The sequence below is a fragment of the Eublepharis macularius genome, chromosome 15, assembly GCF_028583425.1.
Source record: "Eublepharis macularius isolate TG4126 chromosome 15, MPM_Emac_v1.0, whole genome shotgun sequence".
Lineage (NCBI taxonomy): Eukaryota > Metazoa > Chordata > Lepidosauria > Squamata > Eublepharidae > Eublepharis > Eublepharis macularius.
In genome coordinates, this window is record NC_072804.1 from 51,218,576 (window position 1) to 51,238,579 (window position 20,004).

At 47.8% G+C, this 20,004-nt stretch overlaps 1 protein-coding gene across 3 annotated transcripts; it reads right to left on the reverse strand.

Annotated features, from left to right (window-relative positions):
* Positions 1 to 79: 79 nt before the first annotated feature.
* On the reverse strand, positions 80 to 16,174 carry LOC129343152 (guanylate-binding protein 1-like). Of its 3 annotated transcripts, XM_054999194.1 has the most exons (13): positions 16,017 to 16,174; positions 15,485 to 15,586; positions 14,169 to 14,380; positions 12,810 to 12,937; positions 11,890 to 11,999; positions 10,655 to 10,851; positions 9,609 to 9,851; positions 8,453 to 8,733; positions 7,356 to 7,568; positions 7,008 to 7,030; positions 6,663 to 6,742; positions 5,598 to 5,791; positions 80 to 4,584 (listed from the first exon to the last, which is right to left on the reverse strand). In XM_054999194.1, the coding sequence occupies exons 3-13, from the start codon at positions 14,362 to 14,364 to the stop codon at positions 4,330 to 4,332; spliced, it is 1,920 nt and encodes a 639-aa protein (XP_054855169.1). In that variant the 5' UTR covers positions 14,365 to 14,380; positions 15,485 to 15,586; positions 16,017 to 16,174; the 3' UTR covers positions 80 to 4,329. The 3 variants fall into 3 exon arrangements, with proteins under 3 accessions (XP_054855169.1, XP_054855170.1, XP_054855171.1); XM_054999195.1 differs by lacking the exon at positions 15,485 to 15,586; XM_054999196.1 differs by lacking the exon at positions 14,169 to 14,380 and having other exon boundaries at positions 16,017 to 16,171.
* Positions 16,175 to 20,004: the final 3,830 nt, after the last annotated feature.

Consider the following 20,004-nt stretch of genomic DNA (forward strand, 5'->3'; position numbering starts at 1 on the left):
GGTCTTGGCGTTGTAGTTCCTGACGTTTCGCCAGCAGCTGTGGCTGGCATCTTCAGAGGTGTAGCACCAAAAGACAGAGATCTCTCAGTGTCACAGTGTGAAGAAGATGTAGGCAGGTAATTTATATCTACTCAGGAAGGTGGGTTTGGGCTGAGTCATCCTGTAAGAGTTTCCCAGGGTGTGGAATGCTAATGGCGGGAGGCTTCACTGTATCCTGCTGCTGGCGAAACGTCAGGAACTACAATGCCAAGACCACGGCAATACAGCCCGGAAAACCCACAACAACCATCGTTCTCCGGCCGTGAAAGCCTTCGACAAAACATCAACGTTCACACTTTGCCAATCTTCACAGTTGCAGCAAACGACAGGCGCGTCGCCCCACCCCTTACATGTTATTCTTCCGCACCAACATATTTTTATGAGGATTTGTTGACACAATTTTGCAGAAAAAAATACTTTAGATTCAGGGTCCGCTTCTTCCTACCAAGAATGCCGGGGAGAGCGCATCTTTGCCTTACACAAAAGTTGCTAACTCTCAACCAGTTCCATATGCTCGCGCCTTTAACTTCACCTTGCTTTGAATAAGTGAGTAGATAATAACGTTCATCTTCAAACTGAGAAAAACTTCCCTGGCTACTATAGACAGGAGGCTCTTAGCTCTTATACGTGTTCTTCATGAACAAACCTCATTGAGGGTGAGATGTACTGGTCAGGGACATTTAACAGATAAAATCCCCACTTTTAAAGGAGTTAGGCAGGGGTGTATGTTAGCCCCAGTTCTTTTTAACTTTTATCTCAATGATGTGGTGGACCATCTAAATGGGGCTGATCTCCACTCGCCTAAATTGGCACAGCGTCCCATTTCCATTCTCCTGTACGCGGATGATGCGGTCATTTTCTCTAGAACTCCTATTGGTTTAAGGAGAACACTCAAGAGATTTGCCAGTTATTGTAATACCTACAAACTGGACATTAATTATCAAAAGACGAAGGTGATGGCCTTCGGTAAGAGACCTCGAAGTAGAAATTGGAGTATAAATGGCCATATTCTTGAGCAGGTTACTCATTATCGTTATCTCGGAATGATTATCCAAGCTTCAGGATCCAAGGTCGCGCATAGTCATGCATCAGCATGTGTGGGAGATAGATCTGCTCAAAGTATACTGAAGTTCTTCCGCACTTCAGGGGGATATTTTGTGCCGGCAGCCTTAAAATTGTTTAGGGCCAAATCACTAACTCAGATGTTATACGGGTCACTTCTTGGACCACCAACTTCTTGTTTTGCACCTTTAGAGTTAGTTCAATCGAAATTTTTGAGAGCGGTCCTTCAAGTTCCAAAGTGTGTTTCTAATGCAATGGTTCGCCTTGAGACTGGCATGCAGAAAGTTGAAGCAAAGATCACCCTGCATTCCATCTTCCTATGGATAAGGATAAATTTAAATCCTTGTGGTTTATTACCCCTAATCTTAACTGATGATTTTCAGTCCAAGTGGATGATTGCCACTAGACAGAAAATCAGGGCAATAGGATTTTCCCCTCAAGTACTTCTCATGATGGGAAGCGATCAAGCAAGGCAAATGGTTAGGCAAAGGATAGATGATATTGAACGACAATCCGACTTACAAGGCACTCCTGCTTTTATAGCTCCTCCTAGTAACAGATATATTTCTGCACCTGCTTCTTATTTATCCATTCTGGAGGTAAATAATCTCAGGAGAGCGCTTACTTTGGCCAGATGTTCTGCCTTACCCTCTGCTGTTCTGGATGGCAGATTTAACAAGATTCCTTGGAATGAGAGACTATGTCCTTGCATACTTGGGGAGGTCGAAACCCAGGAACATGTTTTCCTGAGATGCCCTTTCTATAAGGAAGCACGTATGAGATTTATTATTCCCTTTCTGGATGGTATCTCTGAACATTCGGATAAGAAAAAATTAGAGAAACTGCTGTCAAACTCCGATTTTACTGTATTACACCAGATAGCGAAATTTTGTGCTCTGGTCGTTAAAGCCCATTAGAGCCTAGGCCTCCATTTCAGTTGCTTGCTTAGAACTATGCTGACTTCCTGGTTTTTACAAATTTTGATAGATATTAGGAAATTATGTTTTTAAATTGTATATACTTATATGCTTCATGTTTCAAATGGTTGTAAAATGTGCACTTAAATTTTATGGTTAACGTACTGGCCAAGTGCTGTAATAATAAATTACTTACTAGATAATAACGTTCATCTTCAAACTGAGAAAAACTTCCCTGGCTAATTTCAGCAGATCAGGCTTCGCGTGAAGGCACAAGAGCTGACCAGGCTATTTTTCTCATCAGTTGGCAACCCTGCCCGCCTCGTAGAAATGCACCAAGGACCTTGTTATTCTTTTCAAGGCTTACAAACAAGGACATGATTTCCACAAGCCCATTAACTCAGCCCATCTCTCTTTACAATTCTCAGGGCAGGTCAATATAGCTGCAGCCTCCTTTTAAGATGCACCTCATGCCACCATCCATGGGCAAAAAGAAGTTTGCCTCATAAAGTGCTCCGATTCTTGTAACTATCACCGAACAGAAGTGAAAGGGACTCGATTGTCATGCAACGCACGGGATGGCCACTCCGCCATGGAAATGGCCCCCTTCTGCCTGCGACAGCCACATCTTCAGGTTTTATGATACATCTGCATTTTAAAAAACCCACCTGAGCGCTTAATTCAAACTGATGAGTTTGCAAAAACCCCTGACAATCTTGTGGTACAAATGACTTGCGCAGAGGCAAATGTTGGCTGCTTATTATGCCCTTCCTGAGTCATTTTCTGCTTCTTGGAAAATGAAGGATTTTGCAAGTAATCGTCTGGACGAACTTTGTTCAGCACCGAAGCAGATCTGGGGTAATTAATGGGGAGTACGAATACAGAGTGGTTGTGAATGCTAGCCTCTGTGTAGGACCGGCACGCCCATTGAGGCAGGTCCAGCCCCCGCCTTGAGCACTGAGGCACCAGAGGGGGCGCTGGAGGGGGCACCAGGGGCGTGGGGCGTGCACTGTGGCACTGGCGGCGACAGCGCTGGCAGCTGAGCAGGAGGGATGGGAAGCCGCTCGCACACCGCTCCGGCCACCTGCCGTGCCTGGCCCACAGCTGCTGCAGCCTGCCAGCCCTCCTGCCCCGTGCTGCCCCTGCCACCAACACACGTCCCCAGCCGAGCGCAACAGCCATAGGCCAGGCACTGCAGGTGTCCAGGGCGGCATGTGGAACAATGGAGCAAGAGGGCTGGAAGGATGCACATGCACCTCCCCAGCCACCCGGCGCGCCCGACTGGGAGTGCAGGCAGCCTCTGCATGCCATCCCAGCTGCCCATCGCACCAATGGGGCCGGCTTGCTGCGTGATAGGGGCAGCAACAGACCTGGCGCTGTCCCCAGCCTCGGGCCCCAGAAACCCTGACGCCGCCCCTGCCTCTGTGTGCATTGCTTTCATTACATAAAGTGCTACACAATTCAAGAAAAGAAGGCAGAAGAGGCATTGGGGACTAAAGCAGGTAGGTCAGGAAGAAGAATCTCATTTTCTAGGTGGGGTAAATGCATTTCCACAGTCTAAAATAGTACGGCACATGTTTTCAAACAGTCCTGAAACAAGATACACCAATTGGCCCCTGCACAACTGGTGGTAGTCCGGCACCATGGCAACGATGCCAATTGATATAGGTTTGCTCATCAGCCAACCAACACTGCCCGCACACAAGCGGACCAATTGGTGCAGCCGGCTTCTGGCTTTCAGGAACTCAGCTCTTAAGTCAAAGGGCCAGTCAGTCTGCCCCTGACACATGCAGAGCTGTGGAGTCCACATGGAAGCTCTCTCACAGCATTCAACACCAACAGACTTTCTCCTATTCAGGAGTAAACCGAAAGTTCACAGCAAAAGCTGACAGTGGGCAGCGCTGATTGGCTAGCGCCAAGGCTGACTAGCACCAAAATGCTCCCGCTACCTCTCAGACAGCACAGTTGTTTGGAAACTGCTTTTTAAAAAAAATTTTTGTTCTGTTCTTAATAGGATGAAGACAGTTGTAGAAGCAGCTAAATGCTTCAAAGGAGGTGAAGCTTAGGGGAACGGCACCGGCTCAGCATTTGACTTGATAAATGGATGCTTGCATGCAAATTGTGAAGCCCAGAGGACGGAAGGCTTGTATTTCTCTTTCAATATTACATTGATCTTCACCCTTCACAAATTTCAGTGATGGAGATGAGGCTCATTTGTGCTGAATGTGGCCCTGATTTGTTTTAGAGATGTTAAGAATATTCAGAGAGCATCCTTCCTCCCCCCAACCCCTCTATCCTTCTTGCATCTGAACTATTCCTTGGATTGCTTTGGTTTCGGCTGTTTACTTGACGGATCAGAGTTACTTGACGGCTTGGCCATGCTTGAAAATATGTGGTACTGAAGACCCTGCCCCACCAGGGATAGCACATGTGGGAGCATGTTCTCCAGAGAAGACATCACCACAGCCAAAGTAGAAGTGCTGTTTTTTTCCTTGAGATGTTGGATTTCGCTTTGCATTTCTCTGGCCTGCTGATCAAATCCCTCTTTTAGCAGTTGCTCTTGTTCCTACAAAAAGTAAAGAATGCAATAAAGGGAATGAACAACTCGTACTTCAGATAGGGCAGAAAACAACTGGAATCAAGGCAAAATAGGGCCCGAATGTCCCCTCCAGGTCTGATCACATGACAAATTAGTTCGTCACTAAATGAAAGGGGCTGGTTGAGATCCACTCTGAACTCCTTGGAAGAAGGCGAATAGATAGACGAATGAATAAAGTGATTTTGCCTGATTGTATCCATCCCAGTGAAAGTTAAAAATATTATTTTTTTACAAGTGATCTAACCCCATTCCACACATTATCACTGTATTCCTTGCATCAACCCCTTAAGGTGGACCAACATTATTATTGTCCTTGCTTTATAGGGAAGGCAACACAGCCTCCCCCGGATAAAATGGCTGCTTTGGAGGGTGGACTCTATGGCATTATACCCTCCCCAAACCTCACCCTTTCCAGGATCAACCACCACAAATTTCTAGGAATTACCCAACCTGGATCCAGCAGCCCTAATATGAAATAGGATAGAGACGAGCCAGAGTTGAGTAGCACCCGAGACTCACAAAATTATTTAATGTGTTTTAATTGTATATGGTTGTAATCAACCCTGAGCCTGCTGGTGTGGGGAGGGCGGAATATAAATCGAATAAATAAATAAATAAAATTTGTGGTAGAGTAGGAGCTTTCGTGAGTCACGGCTCACTTCTTCAGATACTGCTAGAATGTGAGTCCATCTATCCTTATATCTTGGAGAGTAGAGTGACTGCAGAAGCCGAATGATAATGGCCAATGAATGACAATGGCAGGCGTGATTGAGTTTACTTTGGTTTTTTTATTTTTAGAACTCACTCAGCGATCGGCAGATAAGGGGGCAAATCCCCGGGAGTTTGCCCACCACTGGTGGGCACCTGGTAACCCTAGATGAATGTGAGGGGGTTGGCCTGTCAGGTCACCCCCAGCTGTTGGCCACCATCACGCTGTGTGCCAAAGCGCGTCAGGGCAAGCCCGGCTGGGCTCTCGTTACCTTGAGCTTATGCTGCACCATCTTTTCCGTCTCTTCTTGCAACACCTGCTTCTCCCTCTCCACCTTCTCCTGCAGCTGCTGGAGCTGTTCCTCGTGGCTCCGCTTCTGATCCTCCACCATTTGGGCCAGCTTGGCCTGCTCTTGCTCCAGGAGCTGCTGCTGGAGTTGGGCCTCTTGGGCCCGCGCACGTTCAGCTGCGTTCAAGAGGAGAAAAAGAGGAAGGCTAGCAAGTCAGAGAAAGCACGCAGGGTACACAGAAGAAGATACACTACGCAGCTGCAGCAAGCCTCAGGGCACCTTGAAACTCCTATGCCTGCTGCTGACAGTTGAAGATGCAAAAGAGGGGGAGACACGCCTCTTCTACCACTGACCTGTTAATTTTTAAAATACCCATATTTAAAAGTCCACAGAGACTCTCTCCTAGATAGGGTTGCCAGGTCCCCCTACCCACCCGCGGGCGGGAGGTGGGAGGTACAGACCTTATGTTTAGTGTTCATGCGAGTTCCCGGCCTGCACAATGACATCACTTCCGGGACCACCTTGGGAATATATGCTGCACTCTGCAGTGGCTTGATCCATGCCAATTCGGGCCCAATCCATGTTGATTCGGGTCAGACCCATGCCAATTCGGGCTAAATTGGGCCCAGGAGAGCACTGCGCGGCCCAGGAGCACACTCCAGGAAGCATGTTCCACCCTGCCAGCTGGGTAAGCAGGGGCGGGGGTAGAGGGTGGGAGCAGGGGATGCCCCGTCCCTAGCAGGGGACTGGCAACCCTACTTCTAGGGTGTATTCTTGGTTCATACAGGGCAACAAAGGCTACTTTCACGTGAAGGTTTTCCTCCACTTTGGGTATCAAACTGCAGCAATTATGAGGGGGGACCTCCCTCAGTGGTGGCTGCTTATTGAAGTTAATCTACATGTCACAAGCTCTGATTACAGCTCCCTAAAGGTACCACTTCATACATCTGACAAAGCAGGCCATGATAAATGTGTTAATCTTTAAAGCGTCAAAGATTCCTTGACGTAACAGTAATGACAATATTCATCCATTTGCCCCGATCTCACCTTCAATTTCCTTCTCTTTTTCACTCAAGGTCTTGTCCATCTGAAGGATTGACTCTGCCACGCTCCTCTTGGATTTCAAGAATTCTTCAAGAGTGTTGTTGGGGGTTTTCCGGGCTGTCTTGCCGTGGTCTTGGCATTGTAGTTCCTGACGTTTCGCCAGCAGCTGTGGCTGGCATCTTCAGAGGTGTAGCACCAAAAGACCCTTTTGGTGCTACACCTCTGAAGATGCCAGCCACAGCTGCTGGCGAAACGTCAGGAACTACAATGCCAAGACCACGGCAAGACAGCCCGGAAAACCCCCAACAACCATCGTTCTCCGGCCGTGAAAGCCTTCGACAATACATCAATTCTTCAAGAGCCTTGTCTGCCTGAAAACGGATTGGGAATGAAAGAGATCGATGTCACCCAACAGCGGGAAAGCTAAGAGTTGTTTCAGGTTGGGATTCAACATTTATTCACATGGCCACTGAGTATGTGGGAGGAAGTGACGTCTCAGAGGATTCACCTGTATTCAACTGGTCTTAGGAATACTGTGTACAGGTGAACATATACAGGTGTTTCATCCTTCCTCTGGTCAATAACCGATCCGTCTCAATATTGCCCATTTGGCAACAGCTGTTGGGGGAACTCAGTCAACACCACCACGTATCCATCACAGATAAATGGAAAGATAAAAATTACAGACTGTCCTACCTGAATCCCTTTCCCAGGTACCAATCGATACTTCTCTTCTATTTCAAGCAGCTTTCCCAAGAAACGCCGATAGCCCCCAGGCACGCAGTAGATCCCATTGGTGATCGCATCTTCCAATTCCTGGGAAAGATCCATAAGCACGGCAAGGCAGCGGTCGGAAGATACCTGCTCATTCCTCTTGCAAAACTCGTCCTTCTTCTGTTGCAAATTACGCTGCCAAAACAAACAAGAAGATCCAGAAATAAAGTGTGGATAACAGTGGAAAAACATTCCTCCCCTGGGGTAGTACACAACAGGATGGTCAGATCTACCATACACATAAAGGTAAAGGTGCAAGCACTGAGTCATTACTGACCCATGGGGGGACGTCGCAACACAACATTTTCTTGGCAGACTTTTTACAGGGTGGCTTGCCATTGCCTTCCCCGGTCATCTACACTTTACCCTCAGGAAACTGGGTGCTCATTTTACCGACCTCGGAAGCAGGGGCGGAGCAAGGGTGGGGGCGCTCGCGGCTGGCCGGTCGGGCGCCCCCACGCGCGCACGCGCACTGGCCTATGTGATGACGTCACGTGTGACGTTATCACGGGAGCGCACGCACTGCCGCCAGCCCGATTGCTGCGGCGGGCGGCCTCCGAGCTCTCCCGCTCAGTTGCCTGCGCCGCCGTAGATGCCTGCCGGCGGTGGCTGCGCCTGGCCGGGGGCTTGTGCTGGCGGCGGCAGCGGCGCGGGGTGGGAGGGATAGGAGGCTGGTGCTTTGTGGCGCGCGCTCCCACCCGCCGCGCCTCCTCCGGCGCTCCCTCCGGCACCCCGTGCCTGCGGCCACCACCTACCTGGCCTCAATAGGCCCGCCACCCCTGCTCGGAAGGATGGAAGGCTGAATCGACCTTGAGCCAGCTACCTGAACCCGGCTTCTGCCAGGATTGAACTCAGGTCGTTGTGAGCAGAGCTTGGACTGCAGTACTGCCGCTTACCACTTTGTGCCACAGGGCTGCTACACATAACAATACCCATGTTCGCTATTAATTTACTGCCAGGACATCCCAGAAAGAGCTACAGGATCATTGGAGGTTGAGAACCCATAAGAGGGAACATACCACAAGATCAGCTTGAAATTTTTCAATATGATCTCCAAAGGCACGGGCCATGAACCCCCCAGTGGCTTCCCTCTCGCATTCAGCATGGACCCCCAGCAGCTCTTCCACTGTCTCTGTGGGCAGCTTCATCCGTTTCTCCATTAACTCTTCATAACGGGAAACGGCCTCCCGCACAGCGGCTGCATTCTCAATCTCGGCCAGGGCCAGCACTGCATTCTCCAAGCAAGGCACCTGCCCACTGTTGATGGCCTCCACATAGTTCTTCGTTAGGTTTGCGAGCACTGGAAAGAGAGAGAAGAGACAGGATCGTAAGATCGGAGAACTGGAAGGAGATTTCTTGGCTGATCCCCTTACACCAAGCATCTTTTAGATACCAAAATCATTTCAATGACTGTTAATAGCAGCAAGACATTACAGCCACGTATCTGCCTCTTTGTCACCCAAGAATAGAATTGGAAGTGCAATCTATGTGAGAGAGAAGCCAGTTTAGTGTAGTGGTTAAGAGCAGCAGGACTCTAATCTGGAGATCCAGGTTTGATTCCCCAGTCCTCCGCTTGAAGCCAGCTGGGTGACCTTGGGTCAGTCACAGCTCTTTCAGAGCTCTCTCAGCCCCACCTACCTCACAGGGTGATTGTTGCAAGGATAATAATAACACACTTTGTAAACTGCTCTGAGAGTGGCATTAAGTTGTCCTGAAGGGCAGTATATAAATTGAATGTTGTTGTTATTAAAGTAAGCTGAAGGTAAAAAGGTAAAGGTAGTCCCCTGTGCAAGCACCGAGTCATTACTGACACACAGGGGGACGTCACATCATGACATTTTCTTGGAAGTCTTGTTACGGGGAGGTTTGCCATTACCTTCCCCAGTCATCTACACTTTACCCCCCAGGAAACTGGGTACTCATTGTACCGACCTTGGAAGGATGGAAGACTGAGTCAACCTTGAGCCGGCTACCTGAACCTGGCTTCCACCAGTATTGAACTCAGGTCGAGAGCAGAGCTTGGGCTGCAGTACTGCAGCTTACCACTCTGCGCTGCAGAGCTCATGTATTCAAATGCACTTTGAATACATGAAAGATTTCTCAGCATGCCCAACGCCACTGTTATCATGTCCAACGTAAAAGCCTTGCTAGCCCCGACCTACGAATGCTTCTCACTTGCTCCACTGACAATCCGGCCTCCTGGAACCGTTTTAGGTTGGGAGGTGTTCCAGATGTGTTCACAGAAATTGATCACTGGTTCCAAGAAGTCCGGCTCCAGGTCCTCCTCTTTCAGTTCCTCCAGCTGATGCAATTTCCTCTTGTTAGCTGGACGGTCAAACGTGAAACATTTCCGGGAAGGAAAGAATTTGCGGATGCATAATCTGGGGATGTTGCATTTCTGAATTTGCTCAGTGTTTCCTAGGGGAAAAGACAGGGAAGAAGGGGAAAGGATATAGGTAGTGAGAACAGGGCCCTGACTTGGATAGCCCAGGTAAGCCTGATCTTGTCAAATCTCAGAAGCTAAGCAGGGACGGCCTTGGTTAGTAATTGGATGGGAGACCTCCAACAAAGACCTGGGCCGATTCCGCACGGCTTACATGAAGCCGGGACGTTGCGGAACATGCCGGCAAAAACGTGAAAGATCGTGTTTTCTCGCACGAGTTTTGCGTGACATCGCACAAAACTCACGCGAGAAAACGCAATCTTTTGCGTTTTTGCCGGCATGTTCTGCAACGTCCTGCAATGTTCTGGCTTCAGGTAAGCCATGTGGAATCGGCCCTGGGTTGCAGAGGCAGGCAATGGCAAACTACCTCTGTTAGTCTCTTGCTATGACAACGCCACCAGGGGTCGCTGTATGTCAGCTATGACTTGAGGGCACTTTCCAGCACCAGTAAGAGCAGGAGTGGACTTGGTAGAATATCTATCCGCCAAGAGGTAAAAGGATGGAACTGAGTGGTCAAAAGCACGAAATTCTGCCGTGCAGAAGCTGAGATGAGACGAACGTATTTTCTTTTTACAGAAATCAATGGCAGAAGGACCTGCTCTCTGCCAGCACTCCTGGTTTTGTATTCTGCCCATTAAAAAGTAGATCAATACTAAAATAGGAACGAGCCAAGTTGTAAGCCAAGTTTAGGCAGAGAATTCGTGGATTCCAGGGAAGGCAACATCAGGAAGCAAAGGCGGCATCTCAGGGTGAACTGCAGCCTCTGCCGCCATCTCACCTTGCTGCAGTTTCAAGGCATTCTCCAGGTACTCGTCCTCAGTGATCGTCCGTCCATCTATCTTCAGCTGCAGCGTGAAGTCTCTCACGGCCCAGATGAAGGCTGGGAAGAAGCGGACAAATTCGGCAGAATTCTCCTCCTCCTGGCAACGCCCGGAAGACTTTGCGTGAATCTTTTTGGTCAGCTCTGCGACGTAGCTGGAACTCGCTAAGGGGGATGATTTGAAAGGTATTCCTGGGCCGTAAAACCACCCAAATCATGGATCTTTAAAAATCTCTTTCCATCTGTAGGATGGATTTTAAAAAGGCCTCTGAGCATGTGCAGGCTGCACTTTCACCACTGATTTGAATGGGGTTTCTTTTTCAAGGAGGCTGCAAACCCTCCTAGCATCTCTGGTCTGACCCATTAAAGGTTCATTCCCACCGCCTCGTTTTGGGGTTCTCTTGGTGCCCCGTCCCTTCCTTGACACCTACCCCAAGGGGTCCCACAAGTTCATGCCATTACCCATCCATGTGGGTTTGTCATTATCAATGTTTAGCAGGTGCCTGGAGTTTTCCCAGAATTACAACTGATCTCCAGACTGCAGGGATCAGTTCCCCTGGAGGAAATGGCCGCTTCAGAGGTTGGATTCTATGGCATCACATCCCCGCTGAGCTCCTTTCCCTCCCCAAACTCCACCCTCCCCAGACATTGCCCGCAAATCTCCGGGAATTTCCCAAGGTGGAGCTTGTAACCCTCTATCCATTCCTCATATCAACTAACTGCCCCCCCCTTTGCATGCCGCCTGTATGGTGTAGTGGTTAAGAGCGGCAGGACTCTAATCTGGAGAGCCAGGTTTGATTCCCCACTCCTCCGCTTGAAGCCAGCTGGGTGACCTTGGGTCAGTCACAGCTCTTCCGGAGCTCTCTCAGCCCCACCCTCCTCACAGGGTGTTTGTTGTTGTGGGGATAATAATCGCATACATCGTAAAGTTCTTTGAGCATGGCATTGTTGTCCTGAAGGGCAGTATGTAAATCAAATGTTGTTGTTGTTGTTACTGAGCTTTGACAACTGCCTCCCCTCGGGCTTTCATTCTCCCCACAGTTCCTTAGCCTCAGGAGTTTGAAAGAAAACATTCTTCTTGCTACTGCCCCCCCTAAAGTGCTGCCCTAGACAGACACCTAGAGCTGCCCAGTGGTTCCTCCACCTCTACCATCAAAGCCCACTTCCAGTTTCTGATGCCCGAAAAAGGATACTGCAGCTTCTCCAGGGCGTTTTGGTCGATGGTGCCCATGCTGTTGTAGACAAAAGTACTGCTGAGCAGAACAGCCAGCGCAAAGATCCACGCATCGTTCTGCGTGTTGCCCTGAAAGAGACACAAAAATTTCATGGGGTCGCCTCCCCGGGTTGTTTGAAAGGACAAAAAAGGTTTTTTATAGAAGGACAAAAAGAGACCTGTATTCTGCCAGTCCTTTGCCTCTCGTGTGGTTGGGAAGGGGGCATTTCCATTTGGAAACATGGCAAGGGGAGATTAACACACTCCTTAGAAGCATAAATGACTCCCTATCCTCCCATCACAGATCGTAAGCATCACACGTAGTTTAGCCCTCAGTTTTAAAACACAGAGCAGGTTTCTACCCACCCCAAAAACAATAAAGTGGCATTTTCTGAGACTGGAGTTTCAGCAGCCAGGATCGCTTTCCCTAACTTCCTGTAAGTAGCAAAAGCTGAAGACATTATGCAAGGTAATCATACAAAACAGACTGATTTACACCAAATGCAGGGGTCTTGAGGGTTTTCTTCAAAGACATGAGGACTAGAATCTTGTTCTTTTCCCCTTTACAAGATTCTGTGTTACAAAGAGTCAACACAAGACATCTTTCACGGGGATGCTCAAGTGACGTGCTTTCTGTGTGGTCTTATATTCTCCGTCTCCCTGCCAATGCATGTATATTCACAATGGGAGAACAAGTGTAAGATCTTTCACTTGATCCTACTTGTGTAAGACGTCTTGTGCAGAGATACTCTAAATCTTCCAAAATACACAAGAAAGGCCGTGTGACATAAGCCACAAAAATAACCACCACGGCCAGGCCACCACTGTATGATTTGAGGGGACATTTTGACGCAGCTATTCCCACCCCCATCTTTGCTGCTCCCCCCCACCCCCGCTCACCTTCTGCACATCGCCCAAGCCTTCTGTGTCCAGCAACACCAGCATGTGGTCAGGCCTCTGGGGATGTGGGAGGCACCACATCCAAATTCCCTTGGTCTCCCCCTGTACGGTGGCGCCCAAATTGAAACCTGAGAGGGGACAGAGAACTATTCAGTTCTAGAAAAGGTAAGGTAAAGGTAGTCCACTGTCCAAGCACCGAGTCATTACTGACCGATTGCATCATGACATTTTCTTGGCAGACTTTTTACAGGGTGGTTTGCCATTGCCTTCCCCTGTCACCTACACTTTACCCCCCAGGAAACTGAGTACTCATTTTACCGACCTCAGAAGGATGGAAGGCTGAATCAACCTTGAGCTGGCTACCTGAACCCAGCTTCAACCAGGATCGAACTCAGGTTGTGAGCAGAGTTTGGGCCGCAGTACTGCAGCTTACCGCTCTGCGCCACTTTTTATGGGGTGGTTTGCCATTGCCTTCCCCTGTCATCTACACTTTAACTCCAGGAAACTGGGTACTCATTTAACCGACCTCAGAAGGATGGAAGGCTGAGTCAACATTGAGTCAGCTACCTGAACCCGGCTTCCACCAGGATCGAACTCAGGTCGTGAGCAGAGCTTAGGCTGCAGTACTGCAGCTTACCGCTCTGTGCCACGGGGCTCTCTTGGTTCTAGAAAAGACATTCTGTGATTCAAGCCCTCTTTGGTTACTGGAGTTGTTAGTTTTCAATTCCTCATCTCCCTCATCCAACCCAAGGCTCACCTCTTGGTATACCTCCCTCACTGTTTCCACCCCTTTAACTTTCACACTGTAAAAGTTTAAATTGTAAGCTCTGTGAGGGCAGGAATATCATGTGGCGTATCTCTGTTAAAAATGATGAAAAGAACAGGCCCAGATACTTGGGCCACTGGCTCCTGAAAACAACAGCCAGAAAGTATTGAAAATTATTTTGCCTTTTGAATATATTATTTTTGTGTGTTCTGGACTGTAAACTATCTTGTGACCCTTGGCAGAAATTATAAAAAATAAAGTAAAGATGTCATGCAGCCTGGTGTGGTAGGAATATATTATTATTACTGCAGGATTTGGGTCCTGAGCTAATAACAAGATGAGCAAGATTTTCAGGGTATAAAATTTCGAGAGTCAGAGCTTACTTATTCAGATTCAGGGCTGTATCTCGAAAGCTTATACCCTGAAAATTTTGTTGGTCGCTAAGGTGCCACTGGACCCAAATCCTGCTATTCTACTGCAGACAGACACAGCTACCTACCTGAAATTATTATTATTATTGGCTCCCTATGCTGCAGCCCAGCACATCCCACCATGCCAGACCTTCCCCAAGTTGCATTCGCCTAATTTTATACCTTTTCTCCTGCCTGCGAGCCTGTTCATGAGGTAGGACTTGCCGGTGCGATATAATCCCACAATGGACACCACCACCACCGGCTGGCAGATACCCAGAAGTATCTGCATGGCTCTGTCTAGGACCACAAGCGTCCCATCAGGTCTGTTCTCGATTAGGCAGATGGGAGATTCCATACGGACCTCTGGAGCCATCATTCAAGAGCAGCAAGGCCTAGAAGAAAGAAAAGAGAAGAGTTATGGCTGAAATCATCATGACATCAGCCGAGAGGGTGTTGTGATAGAGAAAAACAGGGTGTTAGGGCCACTGCAGAGAACACTCCCAAGTTTCACAGCCCTGTGGACTGGCATATTTTCTGACTGTAGAATATTTTATTTATTTATTTATTTATTTATTTATTTATTTATTTATTTATTTATTTATTTATTTATTTATTTATTTATAGATAGATAGTCCACCTTTCTTGCTGAGACTGAAGGATACAGGATAAAGCAATCGGGCAACTAAAAGAACTAATGAGCAATGCAGTAGGACTAGGAATTACAGAATTAAAGAATAATTCAAATGATTTTCTATATTCCGTAGTTGTGCCCACCCTTGGAAAAAGGGCAGGAAGCAACATCTGCCGTCCATAGCTGCCTCGCGGCCAGTCTCAACCGTCAAGAGGAGATCCTTCTGCCCCTCCATCCCTAGTGAATTTAGGGTTGCCAATCTCCAGGTGTAGCCTGGAGATCCCCCCCCCAGAACAATAACTCCTCTCCAGATGACAAAGATAAGTTCCCCTAGAGAAAATGGCTGCTTTGGAGGGTGGACTGTACAGTGTTATACCTGGCTCTGGTACCTCCTATCTCCAAACCTCGCCACCCCCCAGCTCCACCCCCAAAAATCTCCAGGAATTTCCCAACCCGGAGTTAGCCACCCTAAGTGAAGCTGACTGCTGATACTATCTCTGTCCATGAAGACAGTTTCAGGCGGGCAGCCATGTCGGTCTGCAGTAGAAGAGCAAGGTTCGAGTCCAGTTGCACCTTAGAGACCATTTGACTTGCAAACGCTCATCCCCTGGAAATCTAGTTGGTCTTTAAGGTGATACTGGACCCGAAACTTGCCCGTCTCTGTCCATATGACTGCAAATGCAAGGAATGTATAATACTAAATTATAAATAATAATGTTATATTAATATGACAATGATAATAAAATGAATATAATAATGTATTATTATAAATAATAAAGATTATTAAATAATTATTATAATTAAATAATTATATATTATTATTATAAACAATAATAAGTGCATAATAATAGTAACACATTCTTACCTTGGGAGGGGGGATCTTAATCAAGCTCTTCCAAGCAATTTGGAAAGCGTCCACCACTTTCAACTGCCTCTTGTTTTTCACAACTGTTGCACAGTACGCATGCTACAGAGTAACAATAACACTTCTGAAGAAGTGATCTGTGGCTCACGAAAGCTCATACCCTACCACTAATTTTGTTAGTCTTATAGGTGCTACTGGACTCTTGCCCTTTTCCACAATAAACAACCTGCTTAGGCTACCAACTCTGGCTTGGGAAATCCTTAGAAATTTGGCGTCAGTGTTCTGGAGAGGGTGGAATTTGGGGCGAGGCTATGGCGTTACAGAGTCCATCCACCAAAGATGCCTGGAGATCCGTTGCAATTGCAAGAGATCTCCAGGTCCCACCTAGAAGTTGGCAGCCCACCGGCTTCAGACAGAATGGCTGGTTTTCTGGGGCCAGCCAGGAAGGATAAACCAAACAGCTTCAGCTCGGCTGTGGTTTGAATGTGGAAACCTGCCTCGTTCGACAAGCAAAAAGACGTGCGGAGCTCACCTGGAGAGAGGGAGGAACGGGAAGTCCAACCCAGGACGAGAGCGCTGCTCGGCGGCTCCCGGAGCAAAGACCGTCCGCTTCTGTCCTGCGAATCTCAGCTCTTTGCATTACTTCTTTGCATTACTTCTTTGCAGGAAGCAAACGAAAGCGCAAAACGCGCGGCTCTTCTTTGCAATCGGGCCGGTTCTAGGAAATCAGCTCGGAAGCTGTTGCTGAGGGGATGGAAACTGAAAGCGCCGGGGCTCGCCTTTCCTCTAAAGGGCACTGGGAAAGGGGGCAAGTAAATATTTGTCCGAATTTCTAAGCAAGAAATCAGCCAACCGAGGAAGTGAAGTGTGGGAAACCCCTGAAACAAAACGAGGAGTGCTGCTCTAGGTTGGGAAATTCCCGGAGATCTGGAGCGAGGAGCCTGGAGAAGGCAGGGTTTGGGGAGGGGTCTCAGCAGGGTATAATCCCATAGTAGAGCCCGCCCTCCAAAGCAGCGATTTTCTCCCAAAAGAACTGATCTCTATGGCCTGGAGATCAGTTTTGATTCCAGGAGAGCTTAAGTCACCACCTGGAGGTTGGCAACTGCTGTACAAACTAACTATGCCTACAAAATTGCCGGTGAGCCCCCCCCCCAAGCACTTTTAGAGGGAGATGGGGAGGGACAAGAAAGCCAGTTTTAAAATTCCCTCTTACAACAGAGTAAAGAAGCAAAGGATTTGCTGGAGAATTGCCCTTTCTGGACATACCAAACATGGTTATGCATGAGGCTCACAGTCATTCGGGGAGTTCCCCCCCTTTTATTCCTCAGCGTGACCTCCTGTATATTTTTATGTCCATCGTTTTTATTCACAACCGAGTGGCATGTTTACTTAAATAGGTGTTGCCATTTCATTTATTCTTGTTTATGAAATTAAGGGAATAAATAGGTCTTCTCTAGTTTTAGTAATGTCATTTTAAGTTTATTTTGTATTATTAGTTTTATTATTGCTGGATATGCAGAGCTGGCTAGGACTGCTGATGGAAACTAACTGTGCAGATATCTTCAAGGCACCTTGAGAGAAAAAAGGGTTTCAAGACTGAATCTGGGACGAATTCAAGTCCTGCCTGACCGATCCAAAAGCAAAATGTGTGGGAAGAAAATCAAAAGGTCCAGGCATATCACATAAGGATATGGGCCATTTCCACATGTCTTACCTGCCTGCGGAACATCGCGTGAAAGACCCGGAAGACAGCGTCTTCTCGCACGAAATCACGCCAGGAAGGTGCCGTTATCCGGGAGTTTTGTGCAATTTCATGCAAAACTCCTGGATAACAGCGTCTTCCTGGCGCAATTTCGCGCGAAAAGACGCTGTCTTCCGGGTCTTTTGCGCAATGTTCCGCAGGCAGGTAAGATGTGTGGAAGCGGCTATGGTCCATCATATCCGCTAGACTACCTCTTTCTCCATTGTGGCCCCCACCTCACTGAATGTCCTGCCTGCTGAGGTCAGGAAGGCCCCCACTCTCCTGGCATTCTGCAAACTATGCAAAACTGAATTATTTGGAAGGGATTTCATACATGGGTAGGAGCCCTGTGGCGCAGAGTGGTAAGCGGCAGTACTGCAGCCCAAGCTCTGCTCACAGGACCTGAGTTCAATCCCGGTGGAAGCCGGGTTCAAGTCGCCGGCTCAAGGTTGGCTCAGCTTTCCATCTTTCTCAGTTCAACCCTGGCAGAAGCCACGTTCAGATAGCCAACTCAAGGTTAACTCAGCCTTCCATCCTTCCAAGGTCGGTAAAATGAGTACCCAGTTTCCTGGGGGTAAAGCGTAGATGACTGGGGAAGGCAATGGCAAACCACCCCGAAACAAAAAGTCTGCCAAGAAAAGGTCATGATGTGACATCCCCCCATGGGTAAGTAATGACTCAGTGCTTGCACAGGGGACTACCTTTACCTTTACTTTCATACATGGGTAATATGGACCTACTGCGATGAAAAGGTCCAGAAAGTTGGTTTGGTAGGGACTGCAGACTGTTCTACTGATTATAGTACGTACTGTCTGTTGCTGTAAGTATGACCCTACTATGTAATTTCTGCATCATTTAGTGTGTCATGTTAATGCTTATGCTTTTGAGTCTTGAATAGTTCTTGAGTGCAGTGGCACCTTAGAGACCAACAAGATTTTCGGGGTGTAAGCTTTCAAGAGTCAGAGCTCCTTTCTTCAGATATGAGTCTTTTGACTCTCGAAAGCTTACACCCTGAAAAATCTTGCTGGCCTCTGGGTGCCACTGGACTCAAATCCTGCTGTTCTAATGCAGACAGACACAGCTACCCACCAAATGCTTTTGTTTTATGTATTGTCGAAGGCTTTCACGGCCGGAGAACGATGGTTGTTGTGGGTTTTCCGGGCTGTATTGCCGTGGTCTTGGCATTGTAGTTCCTGACGTTTCGCCAGCAGCTGTGGCTGGCATCTTCAGAGGTGTAGCACCAAAAGACAGAGATGGACAGAGATACAGCCACTCTGTCTTTTGGTGCTACACCTCTGAAGATGCCAGCTACAGCTGCTGGCGAAACGTCAGGAACTACAATGCCAAGACCACGGCAATACAGCCCGGAAAACCCACAACAACCATGCTTTTGTTTTGTTTTAGCTCATTCATCAAATTCCTGAAATCCAAATTCTAATGTACTGTTCATTGGTTGTCCCACCCTGTTGATTGTATTGACTTATACTGTTTTATCTACCCTGAGTCTCAGTGAGCAAAGTAGAGCAGAAATAATATAAATAAAGAATGAATATGGTAATCATATCAGTGGGCCCAAACATATAAAAACTTTCACTGAAGAATGGGTGGAAATTTTTCATCTTAACTACAAAGGAATGTAAATGGCACCTGATTTGTGCCCACCCGACAGCAGTATAGTACAACTATTTCCTTTATATATTAACGTTGTAGTCAACAGCCATGATTTCAAATAATATTATTATGGGTGGTGAGGGCTAGAGGTATAGAAGGTGACCTGGCGGGACAGAATATCTTCCTGATCTCTCAAAACAAAACACGGGTTAGAATGCTTTTTATGGGTTAACTCCCTCCCTGGAGACTGTTTCAGTGACTGTACGGGTGACGACAAACCAGGTTCTTCCCAGTGCCCTCCTGGCCCTGCAGTTTCCATGCAGGTATATGTTTACTAAGCGCAAACGCTAGGACAGCTGCCACTGGGTCAGCTGCCCTTACCCATCTCACTGCAGCCCGCTGTCTTTTCCTTAAAAGTACCTCCCGCTGCCAGGAGCGTTGCCAGCTCCAAATAGGGAAATTCCTGGAGATTTAGGGGGTGGAGCCTGGAGTGGGCAGGGTTTAGGGAGGGGAGAGACCTCAGCAAGGTTTAATGCCCTAGAGTCCACCCTCCAAAGCAGTCATTTTCTCCAGGGGGACTGATCTCTGTGACCTGGAGCTCAGTTGTAACACCCGGAGCTCTTCAGCCATCACCTGGAGGCTGGCAATCCTATGTCCAAGGTTGTATGTGCCCCTCACACATGTGAGTCTGTCGAGTCAGGTTAGGAGTGCTTGTTTCTTCATTCCCTTAAAATACAGCCACTCTTGTCATAGTCCCCTCTTCAGCTGAAGAGGCTTCTCTACCCAACTTCTTGGAGGAGTCCCCTTTGGGTCTTCCCTGCCCTGTGTCAACTTCTTCCCTTGGAGATATTCAAACTGTCTGGGACCTTGTTTTTCCTTCTGGTGCAGAGATTCTGGCATTAGCCAAAAAAGAGCATCTGCAAGGATAATGAGAGGAAACGGGGCTTCAGTATGCAGATGGTGTGGTCAACGCTGAATTCTGGGCAACATTGCAATGTTGTCTTTGAAATAGTTGCTTCACTGGCTGTAGCTCCAGCAGGGGGTGCTCGAAACATCTTAGCCCTTTCTGTTCAAACATGAACAGCCATGAGTTTAATGCCATAGATTTACTTGTCCTATACTATAGAATGCCCCCTTAAATATTATGTGAATACTTGAAAATGTAGTG

Bases quoted from the DNA above. Each gene is read 5' to 3' on its own strand.
- LOC129343152 (XM_054999195.1), bottom strand. From the start codon at position 14,364: ATGATGGCTCCAGAGGTCCGTATGGAATCTCCCATCTGCCTAATCGAG. The intron at 7,569-8,452 runs GTATGTTCCCTC...TTGTTTTGGCAG, and splicing joins AATTTCAAGCTGATCTTGTG to CGTAATTTGCAACAGAAGAA. The intron at 7,031-7,355 runs GTAGGACAGTCT...ATCCGTTTTCAG, and splicing joins TACCTGGGAAAGGGATTCAG to GCAGACAAGGCTCTTGAAGA.